At 43.7% G+C, this 18023-nt stretch overlaps 3 protein-coding genes across 4 annotated transcripts; all 3 read left to right on the forward strand.

Annotated features, from left to right (window-relative positions):
- The first annotated feature begins 4532 nt into the window (after positions 1–4532).
- Positions 4533–7196, forward strand: LOC104433601 (homeobox-leucine zipper protein HAT5). 2 transcript variants are annotated; one of them, XM_010046402.3, is made up of 4 exons: positions 4533–4868; positions 4957–5123; positions 5651–6060; positions 6439–7196. In XM_010046402.3, the coding sequence occupies exons 2-4, from the start codon at positions 4994–4996 to the stop codon at positions 6856–6858; spliced, it is 960 nt and encodes a 319-aa protein (XP_010044704.2). In that variant the 5' UTR covers positions 4533–4868; positions 4957–4993; the 3' UTR covers positions 6859–7196. The 2 variants fall into 2 exon arrangements, with proteins under 2 accessions (XP_010044704.2, XP_010044703.2); XM_010046401.3 differs by having other exon boundaries at positions 4533–5123.
- Positions 7197–12768: 5572 nt separating this feature from the next.
- Positions 12769–14135, forward strand: LOC120290292 (uncharacterized protein At1g27050). Its single transcript, XM_039306171.1, has 2 exons — positions 12769–13300; positions 13602–14135. Exons 1-2 carry the CDS (start codon positions 12956–12958, stop codon positions 13851–13853), a joined length of 597 nt encoding a protein of 198 aa, XP_039162105.1. The 5' UTR covers positions 12769–12955; the 3' UTR covers positions 13854–14135.
- Positions 14136–15867: 1732 nt separating this feature from the next.
- On the forward strand, positions 15868–17988 carry LOC104433600 (ultraviolet-B receptor UVR8). Its single transcript, XM_039306172.1, has 7 exons — positions 15868–15974; positions 16178–16336; positions 16535–16702; positions 16842–16973; positions 17073–17159; positions 17367–17462; positions 17554–17988. Exons 2-7 carry the CDS (start codon positions 16309–16311, stop codon positions 17754–17756), a joined length of 714 nt encoding a protein of 237 aa, XP_039162106.1. The 5' UTR covers positions 15868–15974; positions 16178–16308; the 3' UTR covers positions 17757–17988.
- Positions 17989–18023: the final 35 nt, after the last annotated feature.

Here is an 18023-nt window from a genome sequence, read left to right on the forward strand (position 1 = left end):
GGCTGTCGATTCTAGATAATTTGGTCACGTCCCCGTTCGCCATCGCGACGACCGCTTACCTAAAGTTCGAATAAAGTCGACCTTGTTTCCGAACTTGCTTGCTCGCTGCACATATCTCCACCTACCACTGAAAAAAGGGCCAGTTCCCACCCAATGACCTGCGTGTCCGCAGGCACCGTCTTTGAATTTTCGGAGCAAGGTTGCGGATGGTCCTCGCGATGACCCAAATGCCCATCTCTCCCAACTTATTCAAATCGTAAAGCGACGTCTCCTGCTTTTCCTTCGTACTGCAAAAAGCATCGGGGGAAAGTATCGTCCTGCACGAGCTCCTAAAAGCAATCCCATAAAGTCAAGGAGCCTCTCTCTCTCTCTCTCTCTCCCCCTCTCTCCCCACTTTTCAATCTTCGCCTTTTTTTTTTCTCGAGGAACTGAAAGTCGCTCGTCTTTCTTTTCTTGTTTGAATCAGATGGGCACTGGGTGCGCTCCAAAGAAAAACTGTTTCTTTAAAACCTGGTGCTAGGATTCCATTCCATGTCGTTGTCGCAGTTCCGTCGTTTGCGACCGACAATTGAACGGGCGTATGCGGGACGCGATCCGAGTTGGGCGCGGGAGGAGATGCGGCGGGTGGGTCTTCAGACCGGGCCCTGGCCGATCGAGTCGGGATTGGTTTGCAAAATGGAAAGAGAGAGGGAGAGCGCCTGACTTTTTTGCCAAATTGCTTTTTTATCAGCGGATGCCCTCGCTTTCAAATGATTAGTGTGATAAATAAATGACAAAAATATGGTGACTTTTCGACGCAATGCTTTTCTTATGCCGTGCTTGATGAGTATTTGGAAAACCAAAATATTTCTCTTTCTAAACTTGGATTCGAATGAGAAATTTTGCGCATTCACACGAGACGAGCCCACCTTGTGAGCACGGGCCACTAAGAGTGTGTTTGGCAACTTATCAAATAGTGAAAATTTACATTCTTTTGTTCGATAATAAATTTTGAACAAAATCCGATTTGGAATAGAAATCATTTAATAAATTTTTTTGTTACCAAAAATAGATTTAAAATAGAATTGAACAGTTAAAAAATTTAATTCTTTATTTCCATGAATAATTCCGAAATCAAGCCAACCCATTTTTTCGTTTTTTCTCTTCTTTTATTCTTATTCTTCTTCCTTATCTCTTCTTCTTCCATTGCCGCCGCCGCCACCTCTCGCTAGTGACCAATTGGATGAGATTCGGTGACCTCATTGGAGGCTCACTAGAGGCTCACCAATGGCCAAGCAAGCCTCGCTCAAGCCTCCCCCAACCACCTACGAGCCCTGCCTAGTTGCCAACAAGGCTCGACTGACGAGGCGCTGCCTTGCCGAGGCTAGTGACGCTTTGGCGAGGTCGCCGACCAAAAGTTAAACAAGAATAAGGGAAATAAAAGAAAAAAAAAAAAAAAAAAAATTATTAAATTATTAAAAAAATTAAAAGAAAATGGTTTAGAGTATAAATTTTGATAACAATGCCAAATGTAATTCTATTATGGAAATATAAATTTTAAATAATTACCAAACGCCTTAAAATGTTTATAAATTTTTCTTATGAGCATAATAAAAAATAATCATTTATGATCGGAAATTGTTATTGGGAACATAATGGTTACCAAATGCACCATAAATTTTCAAAAAGTATTGTATGTGTATGGAATAAGAGGTCATTGCACTCTTGATCAACCTATCGATTTTTTGGTACACCTCAATACGAAGTAGGAATTAACCATGTGCTAGAAAAAATTTAATTTCTGCTGTTAATAGAAAAAGGAATGCTTAATATTATACAAGATACTCATCAATCATGCCCTTTTCAAAAACTCCCTTCGTGGACAAAACCATAGGAAAAAGGGGGTAAATTAGCTTTGTAAAACCATCTAAATACTTGATCTCTAGAAATACCAGGAGAAGAATTCGAGGATTTTTTATTTATTTTTGAATATGGCTTAGGTTTTCCTATTTTATTCAAAAAAATGACGAGCGCCTCACTTAATGAAAGCACTACACTGAGCCTAATTTAAAAGTCGAGACAATTAAAGAAGAAGGAAATTATGATACTTTATTGCAAAACGAACAAAAGTTCAAGCTCCTGCGCATTCATTGTCCATCCTTCATAGGAAACGTGCACGATGCTATGAATTTCCGAATCAGATGCATATATATACTCAAGCAAATGACAGAATTCCCCAAGATATGGAACTCGACTTGGGTCCCTCGAGATCAATCTATCTTTGCGGGGTTGCAATCAAGTTCATTTGTAGTCTAATTTATATATAAATGTAAATAGCGATCCATGATTTTCATCACGAACACTTTACGTGATAATTAATGTAACATAAATTTGCAATTAGGTACAATGAGAGCCTTTGATACCGAAAGGACTATAGATAGTTTTAGAAAATAAGATAAATTATCACATTGATTTGGATATGGAACGAATGCATCCCCAAAAAAAAGGAGGAAATTCTCTAGGATGTTTTTAGAAAGGTTTTATCTGGAATAGATTTTTAACTCCTCGATGGTCATCGGATGGCAAAAAAAATGTAAATTTTCTAAAAAACTTGTAAATTTTGTGTATTTTAATACCTATATTAGAGTTGGACTCGAGTAAGTCATTCAATTACTTCATATGAATTTTGAGATGTGAAATTTTAGGGTTATTTCATTATCGACGGGGAAGATAAAGATATATCTAGAAAGGGGGCTACGCCAACTAGGCAAATAAAATAACCTCCCGCGCTTGGGGTGAGGTGATGGAAGTAGCAAAACTTCATGCTGGGTCGACCCATATTTCGCATAGTGTTTTATAATCGATTTGTCGGCTCAAAAGTGCCGCTATAAGATACCGTGTGGCGGTCCATTTTTAGTCTATTTTTCTCGTTGAGTGGCGTCACAATCAAGGTCCATTTTTAGTATAATTTCGATATAAATGTAAATAATGACTTGTGATTTCTATATCACATACACTTTACATGGTAATCAATATAGCATAAATTCATAATGACGTACAATGAGAGATTTTGATATCCAAAAGATTATAGATGGCTTTAGAAAATAAGAGAAATTATTGCGTGGACTTGGACACCTAACAAATGCATCCCAAAAAAGAGGAAAAAAATTTCCGGGATGTTTTTAAAGTAGTTTACAGAGAATAGATTTCTAACTCCTCGTGGCCGTCGGAGAGCAAAAAGGGGTACATTTTTGTCCATCGACTATAAAACTTGTAAATTATGCGTATTTTAGTACTCATATTAGAATTACGAAAGAAAATATGAGAACCACCCCCATTGGTCATATCCCTTGATTTTTTATTTTTTATTTTATTATTTGGTCTGAGATCATATTCCTTAATGAAAGAGCATAGGTTGTGGCCAACACAGAAAAAATAAAAAAAGAGGCCATAGGTAGGGTTGAGGGTGATGAGTCATCGCCTTCAATTTTCTTTCCACCCCCGTCGAAATTACGATCTCGCCCCTCGAGAGCGATTGATTGGACGGGTTGCTTTTGTCATCTCCCTCTCCCCTCCTCGTTGTCATCTACACCTCCCCTACTCCCTCCCCAATTTACCACTTTGCCCCTACTTCGTCTTCTTTCATTAATGCGGGAGGAAAGACTACGCACAGAATCCATGAAGTCACGTCCTTAAATCTAGAGTTTTAGCTCGACTAATCATCGGGTTTATCCTTCATTTTCGCTAGAAAGGTGTCGATCCGTAATGATTATTTTATTGTCGAATGATTGTGGATTTTGCTAAGGAAAGTAAATGGAGGCCTGTGATTGAGATCGTTCCAGTGCGTGCTCCCGGTCGCTTCCGTGGAGCACTATATGGTCTCGGGTGCTCAAAAGACATTGATTTGTAGTCTCTAGGCCCAAATTTAACATCCAAGAAATAGGATGAGCTTTACCAAACATGACATTCGAACGGGATGATTGAGACTCGATATAGAAACTTTTCCGGACAAAACTCGTGCTCATAAAAGTTGCGAAATATTCGGTTAAAGTAATGATCAAAATACTTTTTGGGCGGACAGTTATTTCTATTTTGGATAAGTTGAAGGGTGCGATTATTTTAATGGGCCAAAGTAGGCCCACGATAACCCCCGAGCACGATATAACACTCGAGAACTCGACTTACTAAATATAAACCTAATTAAATATAATCAGATTTTATTTCGAGATAACTGTCATCGAATTTAGGTAATCTCTGTGGATCGAGTTCGGTTTTTCCGGTTCGGTTGGAAAAAAAAATAAAATAAAATTGACAGTGAATGAATTGGCCTGTCTCTATTCCGGTCACTTTGATTTTCTAACCTTTTAAAACAACACAGATCAAAGTTAACTTTTTCTCATCTAATCAATTCGTTCCCCTCTAGAGTCTATTTAACACCCTCCCAACGAAAGGCTTGGCGGAGCAGGGACTGAACCGTAAAATCACCGGGCCTGTCGATTTTGCCCGAGGAGAAAAGAAACCCCAACGTCCCTTCAGCAAGCTAATCATATAAGACTCGGCAACCCTCACCTTGCCAAAAGAAGAATTTCTCTCTCCTCTCTCCTGTTGCCCTCAACCCCCTCCTCCCTCCTCCCTCCTCGAAGATTTCAGCTTTCAATCCAGGAAAGAAGGCGCGGATCAAGAACGCGAGAAGGGGAGGAAAAAGGGTCTCTGCTCTCAAGCCCTTTCCTCCGCCTTCTTCAACCGGAAAGAAAGGAGAACGAAATCGCCCTGCGACTTCCCCACACAATTCTTGCTTCTCTTGTGGGCGAAGTAGTCGACTCTTCTCGACGCGCAAACGACTTCCATTTATAGTAATCCCCACTACGGGCCTAATACGTTCTCACGAGGTTGTTCCCATAAAAGCAAAGATCTTTCGCTTTTGTAACCACAATCATGGCCACCTAAGGCTCCTCTCTCATAAGTCATAATTCACAGGCGCGGCACAAGGCACGAAAAGATAAAAAAAAAAACGATGGCCGGTGAGGAGCCCTATTCTGCCGACACGAACTCGGACACTTTCGCTGATGAAGAAACGCTGATTCCGAGTTCTTCCGAGGCTCTTGAGTCCGCCTGGGTTCCTACTTCCTCGACCGCTCATCATGGTAATTTGCTTGTCCCTTTGAAATTGCAAGTTCTTCTCTGGTTGCTTTTTGGGTTGCCTTTCTTTTCAGTTTTTTCGTTGTTTCATTTCCGTAGGTATCTTAAGCACATTCTTCTTTCTTAAATTTGCAATCTGTCAGACCCTACTCGGTTGGTGGGAGTTGTGGAAAATTGGGTCTTGTTTTATTGGGAGAACAAGAGAAGTAAAGCTTTTCCGCTTCAGTCCTCTTCTTGATCTCTTTTTTCCCTCTTGAAAAGCAGAGCGATCCCTCGCTGTGTCGTATATTTTACTTTACATAAGAAAAGGTGCCAGCTTTCTGCTTAAACGTTACATTAACGGTCCAAAGATGCATTTTTTACTCTGATGGTGCTTCATCATCCTTAACTTTAATGTGCCACTGAGTCTAGTGAGTCAGTGTTCTGTCGTTCATCCACTCACTCTGTTTTCTTGTCTCAAATTGGTGTGGATTTCTGCAAAGTAGCCGATTATTTTAGATGTAATGCTCTGCTTCTTGTACGGAAATATCAGGTTCAAAATCAGTGGTCAATTTTGAGGACGTTTGTGGAGGAGGAGACACCAATACTGCGCGGAGGCCATACCTCCGACAGATTGATCTGAAGGAAGAAGCCGTCGAAGAGGACTACGGCGACGGGAACTTTCAGCCTCCTGGTAAGAAGCGGCGGCTATCGGCCGACCAAGTCCATTTCCTCGAGAGGCACTTTGAGGTCGAGAACAAGCTCGAGCCCGAGAGGAAGATCCAGCTCGCCAAGGACCTTGGCCTGCAGCCGAGGCAGGTCGCGATCTGGTTCCAAAATCGGCGAGCCCGGTACAAGACCAAGCAGCTGGAGAAGGATTATGATTCGCTCAAAGCTCGCTTCGAGAGCCTCAAGGCCGATCACGACAAGCTTATCAAAGAAAAGGAGAATTTGAAAGGGGAGGTAATGAAATGATCCCGATTGCGACTAGTCTAATTTATGAACAATTGAACATAGCAAGGTCACGTGGGAATTAAAGCTGGCAAGAAGGTATGTCGGATGATAATATCTAATAATATGGTTAGGGTGACGGATCGGGAATCAGTCTTTGCCTTTTGAGAGGAGGAGAACAACATAGAGGATTGCAACATTGAGGGTCTAGATTTGGTACACAACATTAATTGCACCGAACTTTTAACATGTGAGATTTGAGTCGATGGAACTGATCCGGCATGTCTCATTGCGATAGTAGTTCTCTTTCGATTCGGATTTGTTGGCTTTGTGATCGTTTTTTGGCTGTAATTTTATGATCGATTAATCTTTGTTTTGCTTGTTGATCAGGTCCTGTCTCTTAGAGACAAGCTGAGGAGCAGAGCAAAAGGAAGCGAGGAGGGATCGCTCGAAGCTGATGATTCCTTGCGTGGAGCGACTCCGAAACCAACCACACCCTCAACTCTCGATGCCGTTTCGTACGTGGATGCCACGATCTTAAAGCAGGAGGACGTGAGTTCGGCCAAGAGCGATGTGTTCGATTCGGACTCGCTGCTGGAACCTGCGAATTCTTCCCACGTGTTCGAACCAGACTGCTCGGACTTCTCGCAGGACGAGGATGACAGTTTCGGCAAGAGCCTCTTGCCCTTGGATTTCCTCCCCCCAGATTTGATGATGGATACGCCTTCCAACAGAACCCACCTGCAATTTCTTGCAATTTTGCTTTCCCAGCTGAAGAAAATCCCTTCTGGTCCTGGTCTTACTGAGTAAAAACAAAATGTTACAGGATAAACGCCATGGCAGCTTAAGGGTAGAGTCTCCGCTACGATGCATTTAGCTATAAGTAGAACAAGAAGTAAATTCTGGTGGTTTCTTGAATTGGCATCTTTTGTGGGTCGATGCGAAAAGCCGAGGCACAACACGCATCCCAATCTCGGGCTGCTAAATCTGCGGCCACGGTTTCACCCAAAAACCAATTCTGAATCTGAAGGTGTCTATCTAGATGTCAAGCCTCGTCATTGAATAATCCCCTTTCCTAAGAGATGAATCGATTGTACAAACATGTTCAGTTCAGAAGTTCCATCTCTTGGATATATTTGAATTCATCAGACGAAATCTGATAATCTTACGATTCGTAGCTCGCTAAAAACCAAAACTGGGCACTTTTCGTAGATGAGCTTCCGGACATGTACATCAAGTTGCTACCCATTACGAAAACGTTCACTTAACAACTTCATCACGTTCGCAGCCCGTCCGTGTGTGGAAAGAAATTATCTCCCGTTGATTTTAAGCAAAGTGAGCCGGCGGTAAACGAGCTCCGAGTGGTCACATACCGTGTGCTCTCTCCCCAGAAACCCATTGACGAGCCAGAGGAGCCATAGACTCAAACTCTCGGTAGGCGACAGTAGAACGATTGCCGAAACGAAGCTGGCGAAAGCGACCCGGGGATTAAAAAAAAATCCCCAGGAAAAGGGTTGCACACCATTTTTGCTCTTTTCCCCCTCAATTTCTTAAACACTTCTGTCGCGATCCCGGGGCCCACCGTGGGAGCCGCGAAAGCGACGGGAAAGGGGACTCGAAAGTCAAGTAAATGCGGGGGGAGGAATGGGGCGATGTAAGTGTCCCTCGCAACTTTTCTTCCATCGGCGATGAATTTTTCAAGCACCTCCATTTATGCCCCGACGTTGACAGCTTCGGTTCATTTGGGCATTAATCAATGTGGGAGTTGATTAATCGGCCCCCCCGCCCCAGATTACTTTATTCCATTACCACATAATGGTCGTACCTGAAAGCATCGGTGGGAAATCGGGATTGCGTCCGCGACGGAATAAAATTTTTCTCGCTCATGTAAGCCAGTCGCTGGACGGACGCTGAGTCGTCGCAGCAGGCCGGGAATAACGCTCCGTCTCTCGGTCACTCCTCCATTAAAAAGAAAAAATTCCGAGTACGCGGAGGTGGGTGATGTAATGTGCGCATTATTAGGTCGTTGTCACCGGATGTGCAGTTTGCATCGCCGCTCGAGATTTGTTATATTCGAGGAACGGGGGAGGAAAGGCCCACCTGTCCCGTTGGATCTCGCGGAGACAGGATCCGCGGAGTTGCGTTGCGTCATTATGGTCGATTCGGCTTCGCACGTCCGGGGATTAAGAATATGCCTCCTTCGGGTGCTGTTTCGCTTTTGATATGTCGAGGAAAATCGGCGTCATTAGCGATTAGCGACGGGTGATTCGACCTCAATTAGACTGTAAGAAACCCGGATCGAGAGCCTATTAACCGAAGCTTTGCAATTCCCTAATTCAGAGAGCGGAAATAAAGATGCCCGCGAAGTTTGATTTCATGGATTATCGGTCCACCGTAAACGGAAATTACGCCTAGTACTAAAGTGGCCAAGGAGGGCAGCGAATAATCCTCGTGGGCCATAATCGATCTGTTATTGCACCTCTTTGTGATGCTTATCGAATTTTGACTTATATGCACGTAAAACTATGGACGAAAGGTCACGTGCGCACAGTAAACTCTGTAAGCAAATGGTGTCGTAAATTGGGGCCAGCGACATAAATCGAGTGAATGTCACCGCCTCAAAAATCAAAGATCATATCTGAACCACTTGCGTCCCGGTCGGAATGTCATCCGGTTTGTGACATTAGTCGCATGTTTCAAAGCGTCCATTTTCTTGCATATGAAAGGGAGCGTTTCGTGTCCAAGGAGGAAAAGTAACAAAGACAAAGCGGTACTTATTTCTTGTGGGATACTGAAGAACAAGTTTGTTTAGTAGAAAGAAAAGAAAGCGGATCGTTGTGCAGAGTTTGGCTGTTATGGCCAGGGCGATAATAATGTCGGGGAAAATTATGAGAAAAAATTTAAAGTTATTAAATTTGCATCGATTGAGTTTTAGACATTTTAATTGTGACATCTATAACCGATTTATCAACTTTGACTGGAAATTACTAATGTGAATGTCAATTATCTTATGTGGCATGATTAATTTTGACGTGGATAATTTTTATAAAGCAAATCGGAATTTATTTTTAACTTTATTTTTTCGTTTTCTTTCCTTTTCATTTTTCTTGTTCCTCCATATGTGGCCACTCTCTAGATAGGCAAGGTTGAGCCTAGCCAAATCCAAATGAGCTCGGGCCTTGTTAGCCCTCGCCTATCATAAATCGTTGGCCATCACTGAGGCTCGGCAACTAATGGAGGAGGAAGATAAAAAATAAAAAAGAAAGAATAAAAAAAATTGATTCTTTTAAAGTTGTAAAATTTGTCTATGATAGTACTAGTTGCATCACATTAGACGTCTAGTGTTACGTCAATGATTTCCAATAAAAAATTGTCGGAATATTTTGGAGCTTAATTAATATAATTAAAATATTTATAATTAAATTGGTATAAAAACAACATCATTACAACTTTTTTGATAATTTAATCAATTATTTTTATCGCCATATGTAATCGCGTCAACTCATCTCGATTTAATACTGCTATTTTAGTTGCGTTGAATCGATCAGTTAATTTTTCGGGTCGCGCCGGTATCGTATCGTGCAGGTCGACACAATTGACATAAACCGGATTTTTCATAACATGATCTTGTGATCGACACGCGCCGAACCCAGTTGCGGCGTCCAAGAAGAGTCAAGACGATGGGATAAGGGCATGGGGGGGGGAGGCGGGGAGAAGGCATGGCGATGTTCATCCGCAGCCTACGTGTCGTCTAAGTCTCGACTGGGTCACCCCAAATCCGCCACGCCACCCCGGGTCATCCTACACCACACGATCGTAAGATCGGAGAGGTCGGGCCCACCGCGAGAGAGAGAGAGAGAGTCGCCCCATGCAAAGTGGCAACCGATGCGTGGTGGAGACGGAGGCCGAGAGAATCCAGCGGGGCCCGCACCCGCGGGGGGGACGCGTCGCTGTCCGAGCAGTCCCCCCTCCCCGGTTCGGGTCCGGTTCGAAGGGATTAGAAGAAAACGGAAGGGAAGGCCCAATGGGCCTCGCAGCGCACCGTCCACTGACAGCACGACCCGAGCCTCAGCCTCGGACGACGTCTCTCTCTCTCTCTCTCTCTCTCTCTCTCTCTCTGTGGCTGGTCTGACATTCTGAATTTCTGACAGAGTCAGGCTCTGCCAGTCCTCCGTCCCTGCCCACTGCTCGAAACTTGATGACGATGTTGATTGTCGATGTTGATGGCCCACCCAACTCGGGTCACCCGCGCAGTGCACGCTCGCTTTCGTGGGGGGCCCCCCGTCCACGTGCCCCCCGACAGCGTCCCTGTCGCTCGCCTGCTGCACCCTTGTTTAAGTTAAGCTCGCCGGGCCTTTTTCATTCGTATGGTGCTCCCTCCCGCTTTTCTCGTCGTTCCACTGCGCAACTCGAACGGACGGCGAACGAACCTTACGTGATCCGTGACCACTCCATAGCTTCGGTCCATGCCCATCACGCAAAACGTCAAAGATTGCGATTTGGGTCCTCAGGGTGGAAATCTGTTTCGCCTTTGCTTTGAAGAGAGAGAGAGAGAGCTCAGTTTGGCTGGACTTTCCTCCACGATTTTGTGGATGTCCGCTGCATTGGTTTGGGACTTTGTCCGAGGATGAGGGGGCATGGTTTCTGTGGTGACCTTAAGTTTAGGGTGCAAATTGGCACTGGCCTCCGCTTTCCCGTGGCACCTTCGGAAAATCCATCTCTTGGAATTGACGAAGGCTCTGTGAACGTGGTACATGTATGGAAATGCATTTGTAATGTTAGAATAGTAACTGGGCGCAACCACATTTATGGCGGATCTCCTCATGCCATCGGTCTAGTCTAGCCTGTTGAACATCCGATCCTCGGCTCTTGAGGTGAAATGTCTAAATTCCATCCCAACTTTTAAGCCGCTTGTATCGAATAATGATCCACTGATGCAAAGAATGAATGACCTACTTAGTGAACGCGGAATGCATATCTTGAAAGGTCCATATTTCCGTATCCATCAAACAGGAAAACATAGAACAATGATTGATAAAAAATTTTCTGTTCTAAAGAGTCCACGCATGACCTATTAAATCCATTAATATGTATGTCGACAATGGATTTGCGTCGATTAGAGAGCGAAGTGCTTTTGGTTATTTTTGGTTAAGAGAAAAATCTGATCACTATCTGGCCTCCTTAGTCTTTTAGCGTCGTGATCAGTACCCTTGTGGACATTTCAAAAAAGAATCCTTTTCTCGTTCCGACCCCACTTTCCTCCATCTCCCATTGTAGAGTCAGATTTTCAATTCCCTCCCTTTCAATATTTATTGCTAGTTTCAATGTCTACCTCATGGCTTGACTCTAAGCTGAGGCCGATATTCATGTCTCTCTTTCAATATACATCCGTTACCAGTTTGACTCTAGCTTAATGTTGAACAGTTTTCTTTATCCTACACTCGAATCCTATTTGTTGTAAGATAGAGGGAGATAATCATATTTATCGCATGAAAAAATAAATGAATTTAGTGCCTGTCTTAGAAGGGTCAAAAGTGTTCCTTCAACACGAAAAAAGTCAAGAAATTGAAAGATCTTTTGGTCACTTCGAGCACTACAAAAATTGGACGAATTTTATTTGACGCAAACCATAGTCAAATAGGAAGCCATTATAAGTAATAGCAAATATCACGAAAAACTTTAAACTATGCCTTACCTTAACTCTTTTTTTTGTATAACAACAAATCCTAAAATTTACCTATTTTGACAAAAATACTCCTAACTTTTTTTGTCACAAAAAAATCCGAACTTATACATGTGTGATATATATACAATTTATTTCAGTTTCATTTAAAATATAATTATATAAGTTTGGGATTTTTTATGACACGATTTTTTTTAATGTATTTGTGTTACAATAAGCAAGTTTAGAACTTTTGTGATAAAAAAAAAATTGCGTTAGAGTTAGTATAACTTAGGCCTTTTTATGATATTAACCTTGGAAGTAAAAAAGAAATATAAAGTCTCTAATTAAAGCCAAAAAGTCAAAACCATCCCAGCATTTATTGAAAATATTTTATGGATGCATTCGATTAAGTATTTATGAAGCTTTTTGGACCCCAAACCCCTTCGGCAAATGTAAATGCAGTTTGGCAAAATTTTTAGATTGCTTTGGGGACCAAAGCTCTCTAAAGGCTTTTATGACAAAATAGGTTAGTAGATAATATGGAATGCAGCATTTCCATGATGCAAAGAGACTTTTTTCTTTACTCTAATTTTGCCTTCACTCAACTTCACAATTCCACAAATATCTTCGAAAGTACTAAATTTATCTTAGTCACCCACTAGCAACCAGCGAGCGGCTGGCATACTGTTGGTGAGGATGGCTGGTGAGCCAATTTAGGTCGTTGGCAAATAGTTTAAAGTTTTTTATTAAAAAGATTAGCAAACATCCTTTACAAAAGTGTAGCTTTTATCGAATGGCATTTACATTAGGATTGTTCTTTACGTATTTTTAACATGAAATTTATTAAAAACTACTTGTATTTCATAAATCTCTTTTAGTCCATTCCCAAAGACATTATCTTAAAATCGAATCAAATGCACTCTGCAATAATGGAAAAAGAAAAAAGAAAAAAGAAAAAGTTCAACGGGAGCCAAAAAGTCAAAACTGTCCTTGCACTTAGAAGGGAAAGAAAGAAAGAAGTACTTTTAAGATTTACTTTTATTTTTAATATTTATGTTTTCTTCAAAACGTTCGGTTAATCAAGTATCCGTTTACCTGGTCAAGCTGTCTCGTTTTCCGGCGCCAGTCCGTTCGCTCCGCCGCACAAGACGAGCGCCAGCCTCCCTCCGCCGGCCACCTCCTCTCATCGCCGTCGCCCTTTCCCCGGAGATTCGTCGGCCCGAAGACGACGCCGGAGACGCGATGAACCGCAAGAGGGACAAGCCCTACTTCTCTCGCCCCGCCGCCTCCTCCTTCCCCATCTCCAAGCGCCGCCGCCCCTTCCCCCGCCCCGATCCATCCGCCTCCGACGACCCGCCGCCCGCCCCCAAGCCGTCGCCTCCCCCGGCGCTGGTCGTGATGGGCCTGCCCCCGGGCAGCTCGGTCCTCGACCTCAAGACCCAGTTCGAGATGTACGGCCCGATATCCCGCATCCGCATCGACGGCGACGGCGTCGGCTACGTCACCTACCGGTCCAAGGACTCCGCCGACGCCGCCATCGCCGCTTCCCGCGACCCTTCTTTCGGAGACTTTGTCGATTCCGAGAAGGTAGCTTCTTTCCCTCTCTTTTCCCTTTGCCGCTTCCCGTTTGGCCTAGTTCTCTACTCGGGGGTGTGATGAAGTGCGGGTTGATTATGTTTGGGGCGCAATTCGGCGCTTCATCTGATTTTGGCTTGGTTGGTTTGAATTTTGGTGCGAGACGTTGAGCGTGAATTTTGACATTCGAATGCAGTCGAAAGTCAGCTGTTTATGTCTTCGTAGTGTGCACTTGTTAAAAATCCAAACTTTACCTCCTTGTGCTTTGAGTTACTTGGCTCTCCTGTGATTCAAGATGAGGAATTGGATGCAGGTGCAAGTGTTATGGGCGACCGATACGCTCGCCAAATGGAGGGAAGGAGTTGGAGTCGGTGTCGGAGCGAAGGAGGAGAAGAATGGTTCTACGTCGAAGCTCTTGCGAGCCGAGGTGCCTCTGAGCAGACACGGACGGGGTAATAAGCTCGCTTCGACTATAGTGAATTCTCAAAAGGGCGGTGGCGGTGAATCGTCACTCGAGACGCCTTTCCAAGGCAGAGGAATCGTAGCTTACGACGACATCCTCTAGATACGCGAGTGAGTTAGTCCTGGGTTGAGCAGGGGGTGCAGGTATCGAGAATTAGGAGATGTTAGACAAGCTGTTGGTTCTTTTTCTGTGATGCTTCATAGTTTCTTAGAAATGCATAATTCCCTCTTCTTTGCTTTACTTGTATTAGCATCACTAGCAGGGCTATTTATCTAGCTTCTGTCTGTATGGTTGAATTGAATTGCTTTTTTTCTGATGTAAATTAGTTGTGTTTGGTGCCATATTGAATAGAATGGAATGTTTAATTCTGTCGAAGTTGCATCAGTCGAGGTGTACCAACATTTTACTTTTGCTGCCATGATGCCAGTTCTTTTCAGTTGAAAATGTGCTCCTGAAAGAGAGTTACGGGCCAAGAAGGGTCACCCAGAAGTTAGTTTCACCGAGTAATCTAATATATCCATGCGAGCTCTGAGCAGGATGTCTGGACATGGCATTTGCCGCAATAAACAAAAAGGTCGAAGATGTTTCTCAACATTGTGTGTTTCTGTGGAGCACGCTGGCAGGATTGTTGCCTCACCGTGATGAATGATGGATTCATGTCTTCCGTTTTGAACCCTTTTTGATATGTGACCCTCCATCCATTTGGTGCTTCGAAAGGAAAATTGCAGGTCCCAATTAGCATGACAAACTTTTCTTCGGGGATTACATTTTCAAGGTCCTAGTGATCACGCCGAGTTCTGAACTCCTGACTGCTTGTACTAGTGCATTTTCTCAATCCTGTTCCTACCTACTTTCCTAATGGTTTATCTGTGTTAACGCAAACCATTTCATTCGCAGTTTACCTCTATCCTCCCATTTTATGACTTTACCATCTGTGCTCCCCAGAAAAATGTAATGACATGGGGTGTTTCGAGGGTGGTTGAAGCTGCTCCTGAGCCATTGTAGTCGCCTTTACATCTACCAGCACAAGTCTATGGCTCCGCATCCCAGTACAGTTGAACATAGGCAAAAGAAGTTGCGTTCATGTGTTTCCTTGAACACATACGGATAATATTCATGAACACATCCCCGGCAAAATACAGTGGCGAGAGGAGGAAGAAGAGAACAAACCTGATGAGTTAGCAGGGGCTGAACTTGATTCTTTCATGGATGGGAAGAAGATGAGCTTGATCCTTTCCCGACAGTGCTCGTAATACGAAAAGAGCTCGAACTGGATGTCAGAAATTCGAACTGAAAGACGTTCTATTTCCTTAGTTCGTAAGATGATAGACCCGTGAACTTATTGTCTTAGTATATTCTCCATCCAAGTTCAAATTGGTAAGAGCGTATTGCTGCTCATCGTACCCGGTTCAGTCGAAGAACATACAGAGAACTCGCAAAAAGGACATGTAAGAGAGGTTCAGTGAAAGTATAATCCTTTAAAAAAGAAAAAAATATCACCTGCCTCAAGAAAATTAAACGACGGAAGCATTTCTAATCGGGGCTGGGCCTGTAAATCCAAGTGAGGAGTGAGGACTTCTTAATCCTCATGAATGGGCCAACACTCAGCAGAGCCTCTCTGTCGCAATTGAAGCTGTGACCAATGGAGCCAACCATTGAAGAAGAAGAAGAAGAAGAAGAAGAAGGCAATAATGGAAGAAGCAACGAAAGCATCATCACCGTCGTCATCATCAGCAGCAGCAGCAGCAGCAGCAGGAGAAGAAGAGGAAGTGTGGAGTTGGGGGGCAGGCACGGACGGTCAGCTCGGGACGGGCAGGCTCGCCGACGAGCACCTCCCTCGCCTCCTCTCTCTTTCTCTCCCCTCCTCCATCTCCCTCCTCGCCTGCGGCGGCGCCCACGTCATCGCCTTGTCCTCCGGTACTCCACTCGACTCGACTCGACTCGACTCGCCTCCCTCTTCGACGTCGTCTCGCTTTTCTGGACTTTACCCTTCCGAGGCATTCATTCGCCTTCTGGGATTTTACAGGTGGGAGAGTGTTCAGCTGGGGAAGGGGCAGCTCCGGGCAGCTCGGGCACGGTGAGGCCGCGACCAACTGCCTGACGCCGAAGGCCGTGACGTCCCTGGAGGGTTACTGCATCGCCGGCGTTTCTGCTGGTTGGAGCCACTCTGGCTTCGTCTCAGGTTTCTTCCCTTATCTCAATGGCGGCTTTTGGCGTTTCTAGGTGATTAGCTTTTGTTCTTCATAGACTAATTGGCATAATTGAAGAACACCAATTCACTTCTGAGCTCGTTCAGTCTCATTAATAAATTCATCGAATGTGACGAGGATTCTGTGTTTTCCACGATTCGATTGTCTATGTACCCTGTACAGGTTCGAGTTTTGATTTTTCTTGAATTTCATCTTTTGCTCTGTTTCCCTGCATAGATACCGGATGCCTATTTACTTGTGGAGATGGCTCGTTTGGTCAGCTTGGTCACGGAAACCTCGAGTCGTGTTCCTCTCCCATCGAGGTCTCATATTTTTTGTCTAAGCACGTCGATCAGATAGCCTGCGGCATGCGCCATTCACTTGTCCTGTTGAAAGGTACGAAGAGTTGATATCCGTTTGAATGGACGATGCTCCATTTTCTGGGAAGAGGCAGCTACTCCACAAAGGCTTATTCTTCTGAGTAATCAAGTACTCGAGTAGAAATTGACTGTTGAAATATCTTGGCTAGTCGGCCATGATTGTTTCGATTTGCTTTCTTTCGTTTTCCTTATGAATGAAACGCTATTCATGCAGGCGATCCCAATAACCGAGTTTATGGATTTGGGTCATGCAAACGTGGTCAGCTTGGTCCTACCAGTAATAGAACAAGATCGACCAGTCTACCTCAGGCTATCCAAGGACTGGAGAACATTGAGATCGTAAGTGTAGTTGCTAGTGGAGATCATAGCGCAGCATTATCCTGTGAGTACTTTGCACTGCGTCTTGCTCGATTTGTTTGATCACATATTCTCTTCATCATTTATGTATGTAATTATGTGTGGATAGGGGGATGATTAGTACCTTTTTTTTTTCTCTTCCCATGTTTGATTTATCTTACAAGCTGGTGGACGAGTATACACTTGGGGAAGGGGGTTCCCTGGCTTTTCTGATGTTCATTCTCCTATAGAGTTGCCTTCTCTGTTGCGGATCAAGCAGATTGCACTTGGGTGGAATCACGCATTAGTGTTAACGGGTACATCATGTCACCTTTGCATCAATCTTGAGCCTATTTATTCATGACATTTCTCGGCAGCGCATCATTGACAACCTTATGTTCGTATTTATCAAACAGATGGTGGTGAAGCTTTAATTCTCGGAGGCAATCGCCATGGTGTTCTGGGCAATCTAGAGAACCTGGGCTTGATCAATCATAGACCCGGTACTGCACTTTGAGATGAGTTACATGAGAAATGTGCAAATCTTTGACTGATATGATCCCACAGTATTTAATGAACTAGACTTTACTTCATGAATTACTAATCATAAGGCGCAAAAAGAAGAATTGTCCAAGTTGACGCTACTAGCCCTTGTCAAATTTTTTGGTAATAATGATCTTGAAGACTGACATTGCCTTTTGCTTTGGCAGATGTATCAGCATTGGTTCTAGAGAGAGTTCCTGGTCTTGATGGGAAAAAGGTCATGCAGATTGCTGCAGGAGCTGAACACTCGGCTCTAGTGACAGGCAAGATATCAGTTAGTTTTTCCTCCAAAAGAAAGAGACGTTTGCATTTTCCAAATTCTAATACCTTGCTTTCGTACCGATTGAAATGCAGAGGATATGGAAGTAATGACATGGGGATGGGGTGAGCATGGCCAGCTTGGCTTGGGAAGTACTTGCGATTGGATTGAACCTCAACAAGTGAGTCTAGGCCACACACTTCCAGATCATTGGGCAAAATGTAGTATTTATTGTGGAAGTGGCTTTACCTTTGTGATAAGGAGTCGCACTTCGAATGGTCCTCATCAAGATGATTAGTCAATTTGTTGGCTGTCGACTATTAAGGCATCCGTTACATCGATCTGCCAAATTATAGAAATCATACTACAGATGTACAGGATGAGGAGGGAAATTTCCACAACGACAATGCAATTCTGACTGATAAGACAAGGGAAACAGATTCGGTTTTGGCATTTTTCTTCCTTACGCAATTTGCGCAGGCTTGACCATGTACGGATAGTTGTATTTGCAGATGTTAGCATCAGTCTTGACTTTTTGACACTAACTCATTAATATCATCAACCA

Source organism: Eucalyptus grandis, chromosome 2, assembly GCF_016545825.1.
Source record: "Eucalyptus grandis isolate ANBG69807.140 chromosome 2, ASM1654582v1, whole genome shotgun sequence".
NCBI classification, from domain to species: domain Eukaryota; kingdom Viridiplantae; phylum Streptophyta; class Magnoliopsida; order Myrtales; family Myrtaceae; genus Eucalyptus; species Eucalyptus grandis.